This window comes from Acartia tonsa, chromosome 7, assembly GCF_053477335.1.
Source record: "Acartia tonsa isolate MP-2025a chromosome 7, ASM5347733v1, whole genome shotgun sequence".
NCBI lineage: Eukaryota > Metazoa > Arthropoda > Copepoda > Calanoida > Acartiidae > Acartia > Acartia tonsa.
The window spans coordinates 51,936,052-51,956,062 of record NC_137266.1 but is presented as its reverse complement, the minus strand read 5'-3'; the positions used below and the strand labels follow the sequence as shown (position 1 = coordinate 51,956,062).

At 31.0% G+C, this 20,011-nt stretch overlaps 1 protein-coding gene and 1 long non-coding RNA gene across 3 annotated transcripts in view; both read left to right on the top strand.

The window, feature by feature from the left end:
• Positions 1-3,436: 3,436 nt before the first annotated feature.
• Positions 3,437-4,018, top strand: LOC145324372 (uncharacterized). The gene is made up of 2 exons (XR_013881261.1): positions 3,437-3,719; positions 3,977-4,018. It is a non-coding gene; the product is annotated as an uncharacterized LOC145324372 (long non-coding RNA).
• A 13,931-nt stretch (positions 4,019-17,949) lies between these two features.
• The window catches only part of LOC145324371 (FMRFamide receptor-like), a 97,558-nt gene continuing 95,496 nt past the window's right edge, over positions 17,950-20,011 (top strand). For both annotated transcript variants that reach the window (XM_080166976.1, XM_080166975.1), the window contains exon 1: positions 17,950-18,039. In XM_080166976.1, the coding sequence (XP_080023102.1) occupies positions 17,973-18,039 (67 nt within the window). In that variant the 5' untranslated portion in view covers positions 17,950-17,972. The remainder of the gene's footprint in view (positions 18,040-20,011) is intronic.

Here is a 20,011-nt window from a genome sequence, read left to right as displayed (position 1 = left end):
AATAAATAATCTATGCTTTTCTTGTCATGATCATGTAGTAACTCCTAGGGGATGAAAATTTAACTTGAAATTTTGAAATCTAATTTTCTCAAAAACGGCTGCATTTTAGATTTTATTGAAGATACCTAACCTAGGGTAATGAAATGCACTATGTCCCAATTTAGGTTCTGATACAAAAAACAAAAGCACCTTCGAACGCACTGTGGTGCATGTTTTTAAAACTCAGAGAAAATATATATTCTACGAATAAAACTATTTTTAAACTTTGACCCTTATTTTAATACTTAGATGCCAAGGCCAACAAAAGTAGTATCAATTTTATGATTCGTGGAATAGTGTATGTAATTCGATGCTATAGATTATTTTTCAGTATGGCTGAGAACCGTTTATAATCCAACGGATATTAATAAGTTTTGAAGCCCTATGGGAAAAAATTTACCTTTTAAAAAGTAATAAATTGGTGTTATACTTACTTAGATTAATCTTAATACGACGAATGAAAGACAAAACCCCTTAAAAAAACTAACAATTGAAATAAACCTTTTATGACAGAACACAATAAACCAACGTTAATTTTGTTAATGTTTGCCTTTTGTTGAGGGAATTCTATTATGCAGTTTTTCAATAGAAACTATGTAAAAAGGCAGGGCTTGGTAGCCGTGCAAAAGCCTCTAACTTAAACCCATTCGTGTGCAAAAAATAAAATTATGAAAAGATGGATTGTCTGTTGATATACAGGTTTACACGTCTTAATAGTAAAGATTTCTCATTTATTGGTTTAACAACTTTGGGAACTATATTGAATTTTTATTAGTTGGATAAATAAGTTGAATGTTCAAACGTTTCAACCACTAATTGTAATCTACAAAAGGGGCAGGGATAAGGGATAGGAAACCTGGCCATAAATTAGGTCTCGGCCTGGTTTTGAAAGGGATCATGCAACTTTTACCATTTGCCTAATTTAATGACCTTACTGGCGGACGGCTCATATTGGCTACCGCTCTAAACCAATAGTGTTCTGTGATTTGGGCGGAAATTTTAGAAGCAGACAATTCTAGAAAAAATAATGATTTCATCTGCTACGAAAAAATAAATATAATAGTGTTAGATCACATTAGTTTAATTATTAAATCTGCTTAGAGTTAAACATTAAAAAAGGACCATATAGAAAAAACAAAAATAACGGGATTATTTTTTTGGAAAGAAGGTAGCTAAGAATTTTCATTTGGTAGTTTATAAATTAGATGTTGTATTTTGAATTTTAAAAATTTTGTACGGAATTGATACAACACCTTAACCCTAATTTTTGTACAATACAACACAGTACAGATATATCATTACATTATAGTATCCAAAGAACTTGATAGAATGTTACCCAAGTGCATATTTATTTATTTATTTTGAATTTTAATTAGCAATGAAATTTTCAAATAAAATTTTTACTCATTAATAAAAATGCAAATAATACAAACTAAAATCTGTCTGAGGGAAACCCAACGATAGCTTTCTGACAGTTCAAATTACCAAAGTAAAAGATAAAAAATTTTGGAAGAGAAAAAACTTAATTTTAACAAAAGCCATTAATATATAGGTTTATAAAAAGTTATGTTTTTTACTTTAAACTAGCTACCTGAATTTGATTATATACTTTATCTACACACACACACACAGCTTTTTTATTAGCATTTAGGACGAACCACTGCGTCATCCCAAAACTGGTTTATTAGGCCTAGGCTTGAAATAGTCCTGAAATAATATTTTCCTACGTTTCCCATCCCTTATCCCTGAAAAGGGGTAATTAGGTTATTACCTCGGAGATGTACATCAATTTAGCTGCCGGGCCCTGGTAAAAGGTTGATATCAATTCTGAATACAACGCAAAAAATTTGAACGAGAAAAATCTGCAGAAGTTGTAGAATTTTAAAGTTGAACCAGCGGCTACGCCCCCTAAAGGTCTCTAGAAGTACTTTAGGGAAGAAAAGGGGGGGGGGGGTACGTTCTTATGGTTTTCAGGAGGTGTATTTTTTTCCAGGGGTGATTTATCTTGCCAGAGAGGAGGTACAATTTCCCTAAAATAGGTAATAAACCTTCCCTGGACCTATACAAATCTTTATTGTAAAGTAGAAATACCATAATCCAGCGGTTGACAGGACACACAAAAGACACAAAGACTGACATCAAGTTACTTTTTAAAATGTATTCTTATGATTATTAAATCATGTAGAAAATCACGAAACCTTACACATATTCAAGAAATAAAACATTCAGAACCTTTGATAGTTTGAAATCCTACTATTAAAATAACAGGATCTGTGTGTGTCTATGTTTTTGTCTGTCTGTACCAAAGGATCTCGCTAACAGTTAAACCGTTATGGTTCTTCTTTACAGTGTAGCTTCTCATAGATCCTTGAGGCATTTTCGACATATATGACTATCTATAATATTTGTTTGACTGTTTGTTTGTCTGTTTGTTTGTCTGTTTGTTTGTCTGTTTGTTTGTCTGTTTGTTTGTCTGTTTGTTTGTCTGTTTGTTTGTCTGTTTGTTTGTCTGTTTGTTTGTCTGTTTGTTTGTCTGTTTGTTTGTCTGTTTGTTTGTCTGTTTGTTTGTCTGTTTGTTTGTCTGTTTGTTTGTCTGTTTGTTTGTCTGTTTGTTTGTCTGTTTGTTTGTCTGTTTGTTTGTCTGTTTGTTTGTCTGTCTGTCTGTCTGTCTGGCATACAATCTCATAGAAATATGGAAAACTAACTTTAGTGATTGCTGAGCAAATGAATATTTTGTTTATTTAAAACATTTTCCAATCATATTATTTTATTTTCCTAGAATTCTAAATATCCTAATACATTTGAAGAAATATTCAGGGAGGGAGGGGACATTGAGCTATCTATTACCCTAGACCCCAAAGTTTTATAATGAATTTTTCTTATTGGTTGGCCTAACAACTTTGGAGACTTTTATTAAAATTTTATTGGTTGGTACAAACATTTTAACCACATATTTCAATCTACCAAAGGATAATTTGGTGTATCAACATTGCCGATGTCTTATCCCTTTAGATCTCTGAAAAATAGTTCTTTGGAAATCAGGGAGGTAGGTTAATTAATTCATAATCTTTCTTCCCCAAAATTTACCAGCTACAAAAGCAATAATGTAAATCAAAAGACTTTGGGAAATAACTTTTATCGTTCAATGTCCCCTTCCTAAATCCCTGTCTAAAAGTATAAAAATTTTAAGATGAAAGTTAAATTTAGCGGATTATACTATTTAACATCAATATAGTTACTAATTCTATTTTCAGAAAGGATATATGTGATCATTAGTAGTGCAGCATAAATAGATAAGATGAAAAAGAAAGTGGTATTTTATATACATAAATTGTTGCATGTGCATTAACAAGACACAATTTAAAATTTGTATATATGGAGCAAAGTGATTGTCTTGGTACTTATATAGTGTGTTCCTTGCGGGATCGAACCCCACCTAAACCTTACTAGAAATATGAGCAGAAGACGACTTTTGTAGTTTGAAATCATATTATCTAAGCAATGAAGCGCGGCATAGCCATATGTATGCGCCCCCATGCGCTTTCTTCCTTTGTATTGTTTGATGCCCTCAGCACGGCACATGTTATGTGACGAAAAATCATGTTTTGTAATAAAATGCGTGGTTTGCTGTGTGATTTTTTACCTCTAAATACTTCCTGGCTTGATATGAATTAAGACTGGTGAGTATTCTTTCTTTTTAACCTTTGAATTTTGAAGATTAAAGTGATTTTTTTGGTTTAAGATATAGCAAATTGATTTCTTTATTTTTTCATTAAAATAGACCAAATCATTGACTTATTTTTACCTACGAATAATTTTATATATTTTAAAATGATTCTGTTTGAAATTTATCAGTTTCTATTAAAAAATATGCACGTTTTCTTATTCGTTGAAACATTTTTAATATTTTGTATTAATTTTGTTATTATCTTTTTAGATCCCACCGTTTCATGGTGTAAATACACTATTTGTAACTGCATCAGTGCCTTATTCATTGGAAGTAGTGAGGATGATTGTGCTTCATGCACTTAAGATCTCGTAGACGGCCACGTAGGCCTAAGTACCGAGATATTCGGCCCAAAGTACCGAAACAGTGATTAAGGTTTTTTCCTTTTTAATAAATAAATATACAAATATAGATAAATAAACATACAACTACTCAAACCCCCACCCCCCTGTTGGTGACCTTTTTCGTCTGCTAGCATAGTGTTTTCTGCTCTTTTGTAGCGACTAGGCTTTGTTAATATTCCCGACGGTATTGGTTAATTTTCAAGTACATATTTAACAACTTCTACCCTTTTTAAAAGCGAAGCTTTTCTATAATTAGGGTCGGTCCGTAACGGATAGCTTTTTTCGTTAATTTAGGCATGTTAGAATTGTCCTATCGATTTCAAATTTTGTATGGTGATTCCTTTGGTAGTTAGGTACAATTTAGAAAGCGTAGCAACTCTATAATTATACCAAAATGTCCGTACGTCCATTTTAAACATGTTGATTTTTTTACTTTTTTAACAACAAATTTTTATGTGATCTAATCATCGGATTGATCTGATTTTTGGTATATTGATTCCTTGGACAACAAAGTACAATGTAATAAGCGATGCAACTCTATAATCACGTCCTGAAAATGTAAGTATGTCCATAAACATTATCCTGTTTCAAGCAGTTTTTCAACAAATTTACTTACAATTTTGCTTTGACTCTTATACATTTATATTACGATTATTCAGTTCTGACACTATACAAGTGTTAATGTCCGTTTGTCCTACCGTTTCAGTGCTTCGCTTTTATGGATGTTGTCATCCTTGTTCCTCTATTGTTTTAATGTTTATTATAAATTAGAACACTATGCAACATTTAGTTTCTGATATATTGGGCAGGTAATTAGAAAAACTAACAAATATGATTGACTAAAAGAAAAACTAGGTTTAATTAACAAGTTGTGTGGACAGAAAAAAAAGTTAATTGGTTAGTTGTATAGTAGCTGTGTTCTGTTAATGAATAAAAATTACATCAAATAAATTTTAAAATATATGAAGATTGTGGAAGAAATCTTTTTAATCTTAAACTTCTTATTTCTGAGAAAATGTTTATGACAAGAAGGACAATATAATTCAAAAGTCACAACATCAGCTTGATGGCCAAACAATTCATAAGATAATTTCGTATTATTTGAATTTTAAAAGCGCAGCTAAGACAGTCGGATACATAGAACTCAAGGTTGGTAGTGTTTACCCTCTTCAAGCTTTGAAAACCTTAATTTTACCTCCCTCAATTTTTTTTAAAAATTACATTAGATTAACTCTGTTATTTTACTAATTTCCCCCATCAAACAAAAAAGCTTGAAGCTGCCCTTGATGGCTATAAACACATGCAGTTAGTATTAGTAAGGTATGTATCATAGAATTTAATGTGTAAAGTTAAAATTATACAGTAGCGTTGCTCCAACTAGAAGAAACTGATGATACATAGGTTTAAAATGTTTAACCTATTTGAAAGAAAATATTCCATAGTTAGAAACAAGACCATATAAATTAATAGACTAATGTAATTTCTGATATATTTATCCTATTCGTCTGATTTTTGGAATAATGTTTCCTATGATGACAAAGTACAATATTGAAGATATCTCTAAATTCAAACTATAAAAATAACTATTTTCTTTTACTGTATTCTGTATTTAAGCAATTTAGCAACAAATTTATGTACAATTTTGTATAGACTTCTTATTTAGTTCTGACAATATTCAAAACTTATTGTTCGTTTTTCCTTCATTCTGATTTTAGAGCTTCACAATAATGATTGTTGTTATTCTTGTTTGTGAACAATTTCTGCAAAACTGAACTAAACATGTTATTTCATCACGGTTTAGAGCTGTTTTTATCCAGAAAAAAAACAAATTCTGGTTTAAATCCATAATGCAAGTCTAACTTTAGACGAAATACTTTTTCCAATACACTGGAGGCACTAAATCAATATTTTCAATTTTCTCAAAAATAAAATATATATTGTTTTACACAAGAAAGATATATTCCATTCCAACTATACAAACTTTTTATTGTAAAGAATACATCACATGAGTTACTAAAATAAATTAAGCTATGATGGCTGTCTGTCGCATTTCAAAATTTTTACTTTTATACTTTAATAATGATTCCTTTAACAATCTGTACTAAATACTAAAAATTGCATACATGCATTTAGGCACTATGTTGTGTGCGTTCTTAATATTCTTTTAATTGTGTGGGGGCGTTTGTTTGATCCGGTGAGTTTTGTATATTACCATCCTTGCTTTTATTCAGAACTCATTTTCTATCATCAAAACATTAGATTAAAAATAGAGGGGGAAGTGGTTAAATAACTGTATATCGAAACCCCGTGGACCCTGGGTCTTAACAGGTATCAGGTAATAGCGTTAGAAATATCAACACAGCCAAGTTGCTACAAAAGAGCAGAAAGCAATTTGCTAACAGAAGAACAAGGTCCCTAGCATAGGATTAGGAACCAAGTAGTTTTCTGGGTAATACATCAATATACTTATAAATTTATCAAAACATTGTCAAATAAAAATAATAAGAAAATTGTTTGGGATGAGAAAATATGATTAAAGGAAAATCAATTTAACAATTCCCCATCAATTTAGTTTAGACTTTTTGTGGATGGGAAATACTTTCCAGTATAGCTTCGAAACTGATTAATATCCTCTGGATTAAAACCGGTTTGAACCCTTACCATACCATAATCCTCCGGGTGAATTTAATCTTATGATTTTCATTTTAATTTCCGCGGAGAGCTGTCTATAATGCGATGCAATAAATAAGAAAAGAGCACAAGTATATTTAGGGGTAAGTAGCGCAACATGCAGATAATTAATAAAAAGGAACAACCAAGAACGAGTGCCAAATTGTAATTTTAATTGCAGCTATCGAATATATTGATGCTAAAAGCTGTAAAACCCTGCTTTAATGGCCCAATGCACCACAATTTTTTTTATGGGGGGGGGGAGGGGAAGGGTTAAACACCAAAAGGAGATAGATGTTTAATAACATAATTCAAAAACAGCTAGATGACTAAACTTGTTTTAACAATGGCAGCTGGTAACAAACTAATTTTAATAGGCGGAGTATATGCATCTAACTCGCAGCTGCCGGCCCCTGCTAATGGGTAAAAGAAAATCCCAAAGAGAAATGCCATTTTCTATTTTTATTTGGTTGAACAAATAGCAAGACAATTGGGACTGAATGAAGACGTCATAACAAACCAACAAATAAGAATAACGGATATATAGTATAGATGTATATACAGACAACTACCTCCCTACCTTTTTCAAAGACCTCTTTCGTCTGCTTCTAAATTTCTGCTACTTGGCTGTGTTGATATAAACGACACCATTGGTTGATTTTTAATGACCCAATAGAAAGGTTGCACAATGCGGTTGCGATGGGGAGATACACTTATTTAACCCTTTCTCCCTCTAGTGTTTTACTCAAATGTAAATATCTAACTAATCTTCTTAAAACCTGTTCAATATCGTATTAGGTTGTTTGTTTACTAAGAATAGTATTAGTTTATGTCTGTTTTTGTAAAAAAAAAAATACCTCATCCGAATATGCATTTTTAGGACATTGGCGAATATTTTCTTCCAGGTTAACGGCAGTACAGAGAACATTACTATAATTATATTTTAGTAACACTAGCATGCAATTGCAATACATTATTTATTTTCAACAATTGAATTAACTACCCTGATTCTGGTGTAATGACCCTCAATTTTTTTTCTGAATACAACATTTCTTAATTTTTCTAGACGAAACGGGATGAGGAGTTATTTTTGTATTACCAGCAGGTATGATCCCTAAAAAGGAATGTTGCTATTGAACTGTTTTGCTATTGTGTAGAAACACATCTATATTAAGATTTGCAGAAACTAGTTGAAAAGGAAAAAGAGGAAATATCTTTGTGTGAGTTTTTGTGTGTATGTGTGCGTGTGAGTTTTTGGGTGTATGTGTGTGTGTGTGATGCAGGCACGTGTACAGGATTTTAATCTGGAGGCGGTGGGGTGGGGGGGGGGGGGGTCTTAAGAGCAAATTATATATTATTACAATATTAAAATACTTGCGGCTACTGGATGGGAAAGGGGTAAGTTTACTCCCCCATTTCTATTCCAGTTTTAAATAGATAAAGTAAAATATCTTTTTTTTGGAGGTGGTAGTAATTTATTTCTGGGAAGATTTCTTTGGTGTGGGTGTTAGTATCCTCCAATAAATCTTCCTCAGACCTATGAGAAGCTACATTGTAAAGGAGAACCATATTGGTCCAGTGGTTAGTGAGATCCTTTGGTATAGACAGACAGTCACACACAAAGACATCCTGTTATTTTTATATAAGAATGGGTTTTTTATATCCCAATCTTGTATTAAACCCCCCTCCTCATCCACGCCCTCATGTGAAGTTTATTTTAACAATGGAATTCTCAAATGAAAATTCTATTTTCATAGAAAACAATATTGTTTTCTTTAAATATATTGTTTCATTAAATATTTAGGTAAATCAAAGCCTCAAAATCTAATTTAAGAAAGGAGTATACAGAGGCAAATTTTTAGCAACCGAGTGGCTTAAATAAGCCACAGCCAAAAAGGCAGGGACCTAAAGGGATATGACAATAACCGAAAAATTTATTTTCATCCATAATGTCCCTTATAATACACAAATAACTCCTTCTGTATTTTACAAAATGTAGTTGATACGTTTCAACACTCAACTTATTATAAGTAAACGGTATTATAAAACTTTGGGGACTAGTGAAATGAACAGCCCATTGTCCCGTCTCTCTCTATTATAATTCCATACTATTTGTGAGATTTTTTTTTGTCAAGAACGCATTTGTTATAATAATGAAAATTAGCATTTTCTCATATTTCATCCTATTGACGTAAAAGGTATATAAAAAAGTTGCATAAATGATCGCTGGGTAATCATTTTCTAAAGCTAAATTTTCAAGGCTGTGTGATTATTAGGCAAGGAGTGCAGATATTCTTTAATTTTGATGTTTAAGTATTTTTTTGGGGGTGTGCGTCGAACCACTCCCCCCCTCCCGCCATTTTTATTTTAGTTTTAAAAAGCGAATTTTAACTGTTAATATATTATAAGGACTAACGGCTACGCCACTGGAAGCCTAGATGTACTTGAAGGTGAAGAAGTAGACCCAGCTGCCTAGTTTCAATTCTAAAAGTAAAAAATCTTTTGGTGGGTGTAAATTTTCTATAGGCTATTTCTTTTGGTATTTTGTAGGTACCCTTCCCCCCAAAAAAAGCTATAAACCTTCCCAGGACCTATGAGATCCGACCCTGTATCGCCAAAGACATAAATATTTTACTACTTAGATAATAGGACATTTCCTTCTAGTAAATATCTGCTTATGTATGAGTATTTTGTTTTAAACATGATTACACTGTTTTGATAACCTTGGCACTTTGTACTTTCCTTTGACTATTCGGTGCAGGGAGGGAGGGGACATTAGGCTGTTTATTACACTAATCCCCAAAGTCTTAAAATAATGTTTTCTTATTCATTGGCTTATCGACCTTGGAGACTTTTGAATTTTGATTGATTGGCTCATTATGGCATGTGTCCAAACGTTTCAATCAAGAATTGTATTCTACAGAAGGGGTAATTTTATGTATGCACATTGGGGATGTACATTGCTTTATCGGCCATTGGCTTATCCTTTTAAATCCTTATTCATTGGCTATTTGCTCTCTCTCTCAATGAATGAGAACCTATTGTTAAAGGATTGAAAATAACTTATATAAAGATACTTTATATCATTTTACCTAAGGCTTCGCCTCTGGACCTTAGGGCTTTGCCAATAACGTCATTCGGGATACTTCGGCTAAAAGTTTTTTTTTAATTTAACCCCTTTTTTATTGGCACTATAAAGAGCTTCCTTAGAAAATGCTTTGTTTAAGTAAAAAAAAAAATTTACTCTTTATCTGGATGACCCTATTTTCTTGCCTCCTCTATCCAAAAGAATTGAGATATTAAAAAAGATTAAATTAGTTATGAATATTTACCAGATTTAAAAACTCATATTAATACAGCAATTTGTCTTTCACACACAAAAATAAAAACTTGGAGCGTTTGGGCTCTTATTCGTAAGCAGCTTTTCTATAATTGTTTAATTTGTAACCATTGCAATTGATGGTCTTTTAGAATTTGAAAATAAAATTCAACAAATAATCATACGTTAGAACAAACCTTATTACTTGTAGAGTGTCAAACCTTTATTATTTTTTAAGTCGAAACAAATTTATATGCATTTAAATTTGTTGCAAATTGCTTAAATACAGTATACTGTTTAAGGACATAATTTATTATTTTGCTAGGCCAGAAAAATTGTATTAAATAAGTTATAAAATTTATGCAAAATCTTTGCTTTTACTAAGAGTTTTACTTAAATCAAATTTACACTGAGAACCAAATAAATATGCACATTCGAATTATTTTTAGATTAGCTGCTGCACTAGTCATTTTCAACGATGTAACAGTGCAAATAATATCTTTCAATTACTTATCTCTTAGTGCATTAGAGCATGAAGGGAGGGGACATTGGGCTGTTTATTACACAAGTCCCTAAAGTTTGGAATAGTAGTTTTCTTATTCGTTGGCTAAACAACTTTAGGAAATTTTGTTAAATGTTGATCCAAACGTTTCAAACATTAGTTGTAATCTATAGAAAGATTAATTTTGTGTATCATAAATTAGGATGTGCATTAATTTATCGACCATTGTCTTATCCCTTTAGATCCCTGACATTAGATTGGGTCTTGTCAGTGTATAGAAACCTGACCAAAGCATTAAAATATAATGGATACCTAAAGGAATCCTAAACACCGGACCCTCTTTAATTTAAGAATAGTTTAGGTCAAGATCATTTATTATCATATGTCCTTCAAGGCCTTAAAGTTTCTATTTATTGTTTATGTATTTATTTTAAGAGAACCAGAGCAGGTATAAGGTATAACCAATAAGTGAAATAAATCTTAAATAATATTTGGGGGGGCAAATGGAGAGATCGTCAATTTTACTATATGTTGCCCCCCAACGACAGCTGAAAACCAAGTACAGGTTTTGTGCTGAGGTTCTCTAATGTACCGTCCAGCCCAGTAATTGCCGGAGAATTAATTTGCAGTATGGCTTAGAAACCGATTAATATCCGCTGAATTATAACTAATTCAAAATCATGTATAGCATAGTATTACATAAAATTTTCCGCGAATATTAAAATAAAATATATACCAGTTTTGTTAGCCAGGGCCTTCAGTCCCTCAGGTCTAACAAAACTGGTTTAATCTTATAAGTTTTCATTGTAATATCCGCGGAAAACTGTCTATAATACGATACGATAAATGACATTTCTCTGCATCCCGTCAGCGTGCACCAGAGAGAATATGTTGATACTCCGCTGTCTCCTTCTAGCTCCGATGAGAAGATTAATCTTTGTATTGAGAGGTTTTCTCAGAGATTTTTGGTTTCTCTCCGATAGAAGAGACTTCAGTCTAGCGGTGCCTTTTCTCTTTCAAACAACCCAACAATATTGTTATATTTAAACTATAAAAAAACTTTATTTACTTAAAACTAAATAAAAAAACATTGTCCTAATTATCGTTTTAAATTTTAAGGTATCTATAGGCCTGTAGGGGCACTTAAGGGGGGTGGGAGTCGACCAACCCCTATATCTAATTTCGTTTAAAAAAGAAAAACTAAAAAAAAATCTTTTAGGGGTGGATGATTTTTCTAGAGACGATTTCTCTTAAGAGGGTGGTCGTACCCTCCTCTTAAATAGTTATAAACCTTTTCAGGACCTTTGAGAAGCTTTCCTGTAAAAGTGAACTATATCGCTTCAGCGGTTATCGTGATCCATTGGTACACACATTTATAATTGCATTGATAATGCACAGTAATTGCATCACGAAATTAAACAAATCAATAACAAAGGTCTTAGATCTTTCAGTTGGGCATCTTATGACAACATTTATTTGTTATTTACAATCATTTAAGTGAAAACAAAATACAGTTAGGTGGTTAAACCAAAGGTTTAGTATTATAATTATAAATCCCATAAATTTGTATATCGAATAACAAGGAATTGGTGGAGGGGACATGTGGCTACTTATTACACCAGTCCCAAAAGTTTTAAATAGCGTGTTCTTATTTGTTGGCTTAACAAGTATGAGGACTTTTATTAAATTTGGATTGGTTTGGTTTATTAAGTTGAGTGTTCCACTAGTTCAACCAATAATTGTTGTCTACAGAAAAGGTTATCTTGTGTATCATCATTGGGGATGTACATCGATTTTTCGGTCATTGCCTTATCCCTTAAAATCCCTGATAAGAAGATAAGTTTCATCCTCCCAACTGAAATAGGTAAATAAATGCTCGTTGATCCGATAATTAAACACAAACAAACATCTTTTTGAACAAGGGTGTTAACAATCGACATAAAAAACTTGAAAACTACTTAAAGTAAGAAATAGGAATATGAATCCTTATATAAAAGTAATAGGATGTCTATCCATATATATCGTCGCTAACATCTGAATCAAAGAGGTTTTTCTTAGTTCAGGAAAGAATTATAACTACTTTTAGAGAGAGTAACTCAAACCTTTAAAATGAATTATCATACAGAAAAAATCTCTTTTATGTTTTTTTTTTTTAAATAATAATTAATGATATCTTCCTTATTTCTTCAATGGGGACGGCTAACTTGTCCCCCTCCCTCTCAAGAAACTGTTTTTATTTTTATTGTAATAAAATAGGATCACCATGTATTGTGTCATCTTTCTTTATTTTGCACACCCTTTATCTCTTCCCTACCCATAAAAGTAACAAAATAACTTTCCCCTTAGAGCAGGGATTTTGTATTGATTTTTAATTCAGTCTTTTAAATTAGCAAATGGCATCGAAATATAAACACAAAGAACAAAAAAAGCAATTTGATAGTAGATGAAAAGGTATTGGGGCAATTGTTGTCATCTTATTATACATCTGTTATTAATACATTTACTGCATATATCAAACAAAAGTACAAACTATCTTTTGCACTTATTAACGCAGAGACAATAGGACGTACATATGATACAGATGGTCAGACATATGGACATACCCTTAGCATAGAGTGTCAGTATTTCTAATAAAGAATAACTTTTTGACATTTATTGGATTTCCTTTCAGTTGCAAAAATATATGTTTAATATCAAAACATAAAAAGGATAAAATAACAAAAAAGTACATTTATAATGTTTTTTTCACAATTGTATTGGATGAAAATTTTCTTGATGCTCATCATATTGCCTATAAAAGATGACATCTTACATTACAATTGACCAATTATAGGCCAATATAATACTCTTTTACCAATGGCTGGTCAGTATACATTTTAATTTACAAAAGGCCAGTTTGACGTAATTTTTATAGGCACTATAAAAATCTTCAATTTTCTTTAGGTTATGCATAGTACCACTCAATATCTGTATTAATCTTTTTCTTATTTTTACCTAAAAACTTAAACTTTTCATAACAATGAGAAAAGATGTGAAAATAAAACTTTAACCAGATTTTTTTTTTTGATTCTGAATAGATTTTAGTTAAGCAACTAAAATTTTAAACTGTATAATTATTGGAAAACACAAAGAAACTTAGTCCAAAATATCAGGGGTCTAAAGTGATACAATAACAGCTGATAAATTAATATACCTCCCCAATAATAATACACAAGATTACCCCTTCTGTAGGTTATAATAAGTGGTTAAAACATTTAAACGCTCAAGTATATTAAACAACCAATCAAAACTCAGTAAAAGAGTTCAAAATTGTTATGCCAATGAATAGGAAAAAGTTATTGTAAACTTTTGGGACCAGTGTGATAAACAGCCCAATGTTCCCTCCCTCTCTGCTGAAATATTGTAAGTGAGGTGTAGAATCGCATAGGAACTGAGATCACATTTTTTTGTGAGTTTTCAACACCCCCCTTGCACACTCTACAAAGTATAGGCAAAAGTATTTATAGACACAAGAAAAATAAGGTACTTATGTATGCAAAGCTAGTTGCCAAAGGAAATTAGGATTGTGAAACTCATTTCCAAATGAATGCAAATGTAATCCTTTAGACAGAGTAAGTCTAAGTATAAACCAACAAGAATGTTTTGAATTATAAACAGCATGTTTTTTAAGTCTAAAAAATTTTACTTTTCAAAGATTTAGATATCCAATAGGACAAATTAAATGCAATTTTGAAAAACCTGAGCATTTTTTTTTAGAGCATTATAAATCAACATACAGCAAGGATATGTTTAGAAAAGCTTTTAGTTTACAGTTACAATTCTATTCCTGAGCTTGTTAGTGTATATAGTACAAAGCACTTAAAAAAAGTGATCTAAAGGGATAAGACAATGGATGATAAATTGATATACACCAAATTACTCCATCTGTAGATTTTAATTAGACGTTTAATTTTTTGATCACTCAACTTAATGAAACCAATCAAAATACAAAAAAGTCACCAAAGTTGTTAAGCTAACCAAAAGAAACGTTATTACAAAACCTAGGGGACTTGTGTATTAAACAGTCCATTGGCCCCTCTCTCTCTGCCCTAAATAATATACAGTTAAAGGTTTAGGTAAAGTCATTTCTACAACTATAGTAAGTCTGTTGTCAGTAGTCGAAATCTATTCAAATGTTATTTTGTATAAAGAATCAATCTATTTGTTTGGAACCTAATACGATGATTTATTTAACAAGGAATATGAAAAGCATAGCAACTCAATAAGCATTACCAGAAGTATTTTTATTTCAAACATGTGGATTTTGTTACTAAATTTTAAGATATCATTATGAATTAGAAGGAGATATAAGTGTTGTATCTCTATAACCTATATTTAGCATACTGCACATTAGGCAATTTACTAACCTATTTTTTATTAAGACTTTTAAATCATGTTCTTTTTTCAATATTCTAAGCAATGTCACTAATAAAATATGCATTTGTTTATTAATATATATTAAGCTTTGCTTTTAATATTGTTTATTGATTCTTGTTGGTATTACATATGTATATGTTCTTATATTTACTACCAATTTGCAAATCTTTTAATTTGGAAAAATCTCCGATATCTGACACCCGTAAATTTATCGGTCAAGGGTTATTTCAAAGATTAGGACATTGTGAGTTTGTTTGTACTATTCAAGTACAAAAACGCCAAAGGGATTAGTTTATACCCCCCCCACCCCACCCTTAAACTTTTAAACTCATTAGTTTACCCCCTCCTCCCCGAAATTGCTTTTAAATTTCATTAGAATACCCCTCCCTCACCCCCTCCATACCTTGAAAACTCCCTGTTTATAATCATATAATCACTTAAATCGACCGAAACAGACCAGATATCCTTATAAGATCAACTCTTGCCGACGTATAATTACTAAACTTAAAAGTCATGAAGTCACAAGTCTCTATCTTATCTACTAAAAAAATGATATTGAAAAAACTAGAGAGGGGGGGGGGGTCAATATGACCCCCCTCCCCCAATCTGTAAGGGTTAAGATTCATGTAAATTAAAAGGTATGAAAGCGAGAAACATAAACATAAATCAAGAAAATTAATTATGGCGAGACTTGTAAATTAATGTTTGGGGTTATCACTTTCTTTTAAGACAAAGAAAAAAATCTTTACATCTTAGTTTATCTAACTGCACATATTTTCTTTTAAAAGAAGGTTTAAACATAATCATTAAAAGCTTCCTCCCCTCCCTCGGTTTGTCTGTCTTTTTTTAAATATATATAAAGGGCTGTAACTTACTGACTTTTTAAATCAGTTAATAATACATAAATGAGAGTGAAATTTTTTTGAATATCTCCACCCTGGTGGGCACAGTTTTCCAGTAAACCTGAAAGGGTCATCTAGGTAAAAAAGCAAATATGTTTCGACCTAAACTAAGCATTTATAGGACAAAAATACTAGAATATTCAATAGCTTTAAACAATAATATACAATATGAAGATTGAACAAATAAAGAGGACTGAAATAATTGGTGGGGGGCATTCAAAAATTTTTATAGGTTTCATATGTTTGAAATTTCATTTATCAAAGATGTAAATTTTTGTGGGGGAGGGAGATTAATATTAAATTTGTCTCTCTTTGCTTAATTAATATATTTGAATATTTAAAGAATGCTTGTTGAATAAACATGATGTAGTTCTCTAATATAAGCAATTTCCTTTTTATTGTTCACATAGTGACTTAGACCAGGGAGGGAGGGGACATTAGGCTGTTCATCGCACTAGACCCCAAAGTTTTATAATAATGTTTTCTTATTCGTTGGCTTAACAGTTTTGAGATCTTTTATTGAATTTTGATTTATTGGTTCAATAAATTATGTGTCCAAACGTTTAAACCATTAATTGTAATAGACAAAAGGAGTAATATTGTGTATCTTCATTGGAATGTAATTAATTTTTCGGCAAATGTCTTATCCCTTTAGATCCCTGGACAAATAAAAAAATCCAAAATCTAAAAAAATGTAAAAAAAATAGGTCATTTATATGCAGCTAAAAATGTGCTTTGTCTGACTTTCTCAATATCTAACCAAATATAACTTTTTTTTAACAAAAGAAAAATTATGTTTTCACCTTCTTCTCGTCCCAACAATTAATCTTGGATATATATATTCTTTAATTAAATCCTCTAGTATAGCATAGCTACTCTGTAAGTTACAGTGGACTTAAGTCTGTCTTTCTGTAATTCTAAACAATCTCTCGTGGCTTTGCAACTTTGGGGAGTTTAATGAATTTTGATTTGTTGGTTCAATTAGTTTGGTGTTCAAACTTATTGTAATCTACAGAAGTGATAATTTTGTGAATCATTATTGGGGATAAACATCAATTTATCGGCCATTGTCTTTTCCATTTAGATCATGCTCGCATTTACTTTCTATCTTTTTCTCTCTCTCCCATGTTTTAGCTTTTCGTTTCAAAAAGTTTAATCACTATTGCAAATAATCTTCCTAGTATTTTCATTAAATCTTTTAGTAAAAAAAACAATTTTTCCTAGATATTTGGTGTATAACATTATACTGCAAAAAGTTAGTTAATATGTCAGTATTTAAAAAAACAACAGTAATGTTCATAGAAAAAAGGATGACAACATCCATAAATGCGAAGCTCTTAAATCATTGGAAATGACAAACAAACAATAAATCAGAATTAAAAAAACAGAAAATTATTTTGAAAGTCTAAAGTAAATTGTATATATTTTTATCTCAAAATTGCTTAAATGTAAGATTGCGTTAAAAGACATACTTTTATTTTTTAGAATTTTGTTTAGATGCTTAGCTTAAGTCAAAAAAGAGTTAAAAAATCAGCTTGTTTTAAATGGACGTACTGACTTTCTGATAACGATTGTAAAGATACTTCCTAGTACTCTTATCAAATCTTGATTAGTTGGCTAAAACTAGTCTAACAGTGTCCATTTATTCAATTTTGATCAAAAGTTGAGGTAATTTTGTCTATCTTGGTAGGAGATGTGCAATAATTTATCAGATTCCTTGAAATACAGTGAGAAAAGTAAAAAATTCTGGTTTATATGAACCTAGTATTATTCCAACCTAATTAAAATGTTATATATTTCAAACTTTTCAGAAAGAAAAATCCATAAATAAAAAATAATGTCGATTGGAGTAGTTTATAATATGACAGACTATCCAGATGTCTGTCCGTCTTTTTCCGTCAGTCTGTCCATCTAAATCTTAAGATCTGTGGCCGCTGCACCGATTGGGCATTACTCTTCAGGATGTATAACTACTGGTCCTGTGTTGGTTTTAAGCTATTATTCCGAATTAATTAAAATTCAAATTTTTCAGAGAAAGAAAAATCAATAAAGAATGTCGAGTGGAGTTGTGGATAATATGACAGACTATCCAGATTTATCCGACGATTACATGATGGACGGTAGGTTATTTTTAAGTAGTAGCGAAGCTTCTCAATAACTCACTTTGTCTGGTGGTCCACAAGAAATGAGCAGAACAACTTAATCAGATTCAGTAATTTTATGAAAGAAATGAATTTCCCAGTAAACCGATTAATATCTGCTGGATTAGAGCCGGTTCTAACTCATACTGAAAAATCATGTACCGTGTCGTATTATGCCCAGTTTTCTAAGAATATTAAAACCAGATTTGTTAGCCCCGATATGCAGAAAGCACGGGCTGACAAAACTAGTTTTAATATTTTAATTATACATTTTTATCTCCGCAGAAAAAAACGTTTTTAATACGATGCGATAAATAATTGTTTTTTATCTTGGAGAGGATGTCTTTTTGAGAAATAAAGCAAGAAATATATATAAATTGACTGAATGATAATGTAGAAATGCTTCACTTAAAAAAAAATAAATTCTGAATAAGAATATGGTTTGTCACAATTAAATAGAATTTCCAACATTTTAAAAGTCACTACTTTTAGTTTGATGGTTTATCAGCAAATTTTCTTTTTCAATATCTTCCAATTTTAAGTAAGAAATCCAGAAATTCATTAGAAAACAAAACAAAGAAAATACTGGTTTTTAAACGTTTTTAAGACTTTAAATTATTTTATGCTTATCATGAACGTACAATAACTCAAAAGTCATATTATGCAGCGTTTAAAATCGATGGTACTATTCTAACATATCCTATTCTATAAAGTATTCATTTGGTCTTAAACTTAAGATCTACTTAACTAATGAACCGGTTTCAGGCTAATTAATTTAGATTTTAGTCTTTGGGTCGTTTTAAGATATTTTCCTAGTCCCTTTCTAGCACTTTGAAGACAGAGCCCCTAGATGCTAGGGGTTTAACCAATAATATGAAAACAGTTACAAATCAAATGATTACAATAGAAAAACTGTGCTATTCTTAATGTTGATTTAGACAATATATAGGGCAATAATATATGGTAATGTACACAAAAAGTTATAAAATACATAAATATTAAATGTTTTATTGGATTAGATTACAATTAAAGAACCATTCTGTATTCAATATTCATATTAAATATATAAATAATTTGAAACTTGATGCTGTTGTATGTATTGTTAACGACTATTAGAAGATGAAAACTTTTGGGATAAATTCTTTTTTGTCGGCCCCTAGACAAACAGAAAAGAAATTTTTTCCTTGTACATTTTTTTAACAACACAAATTCTAAGGTTTTGATCTAATATAATTACTGTCCAATGTACTCTCCCTGCGTAAATTATCCTATTTAGGAAATTTCTTTATTCGTTGGCATAAAAACTTTGGTATCTTTTATTTAATTTTGATTGGTTGATTTATTATTTTGAGTGTCCAAACGTTTTAACCGTAGGGTTACTTTAAATTTATTTATGAGCCATTGTCTTATCCCTTTAGATTCCTAATCGAATGTAAAATACATTTGATTGCATTTATCTCAATAAATAAAGGTTGTTTATATACAGTTTGACTTTGATAAAGCATTCGATAATGTATTTCTGCAGCTTTTTAATTGTTAATAAATGAGAGGGGTAGGTTTTTGGTAAAATCCGTAAAGGTGTGTGTTTTACGGCTTTAAAAAAGTAGTAGAACGATAATATTCACTAAATATGTGTATTTCTTATTGAAAAGAACTATAGACAATTTTTTTCTGGTTCCAGTGGATGAAATCTTTTTCGTCTGCTAGACAATTGCTTTTTGCTCTTGTCTAGCGACTTGACTGTAGTAATATTCTGACGCTATTTGCTGATATTAGAAGACCCAATTAAAAGTCGGTACAGGGACATACAGTCATTTAACCCTTTCCCCTATTTTTTTCCTCTTCAAGTAAAATCACAACAAACAAAGGTTTTCATACAGTTTGACTTTGCTAAAGGATTCGATGATTAATTTCTGAAGCTTTCTACAAAATACATATATTTTGCAGTATA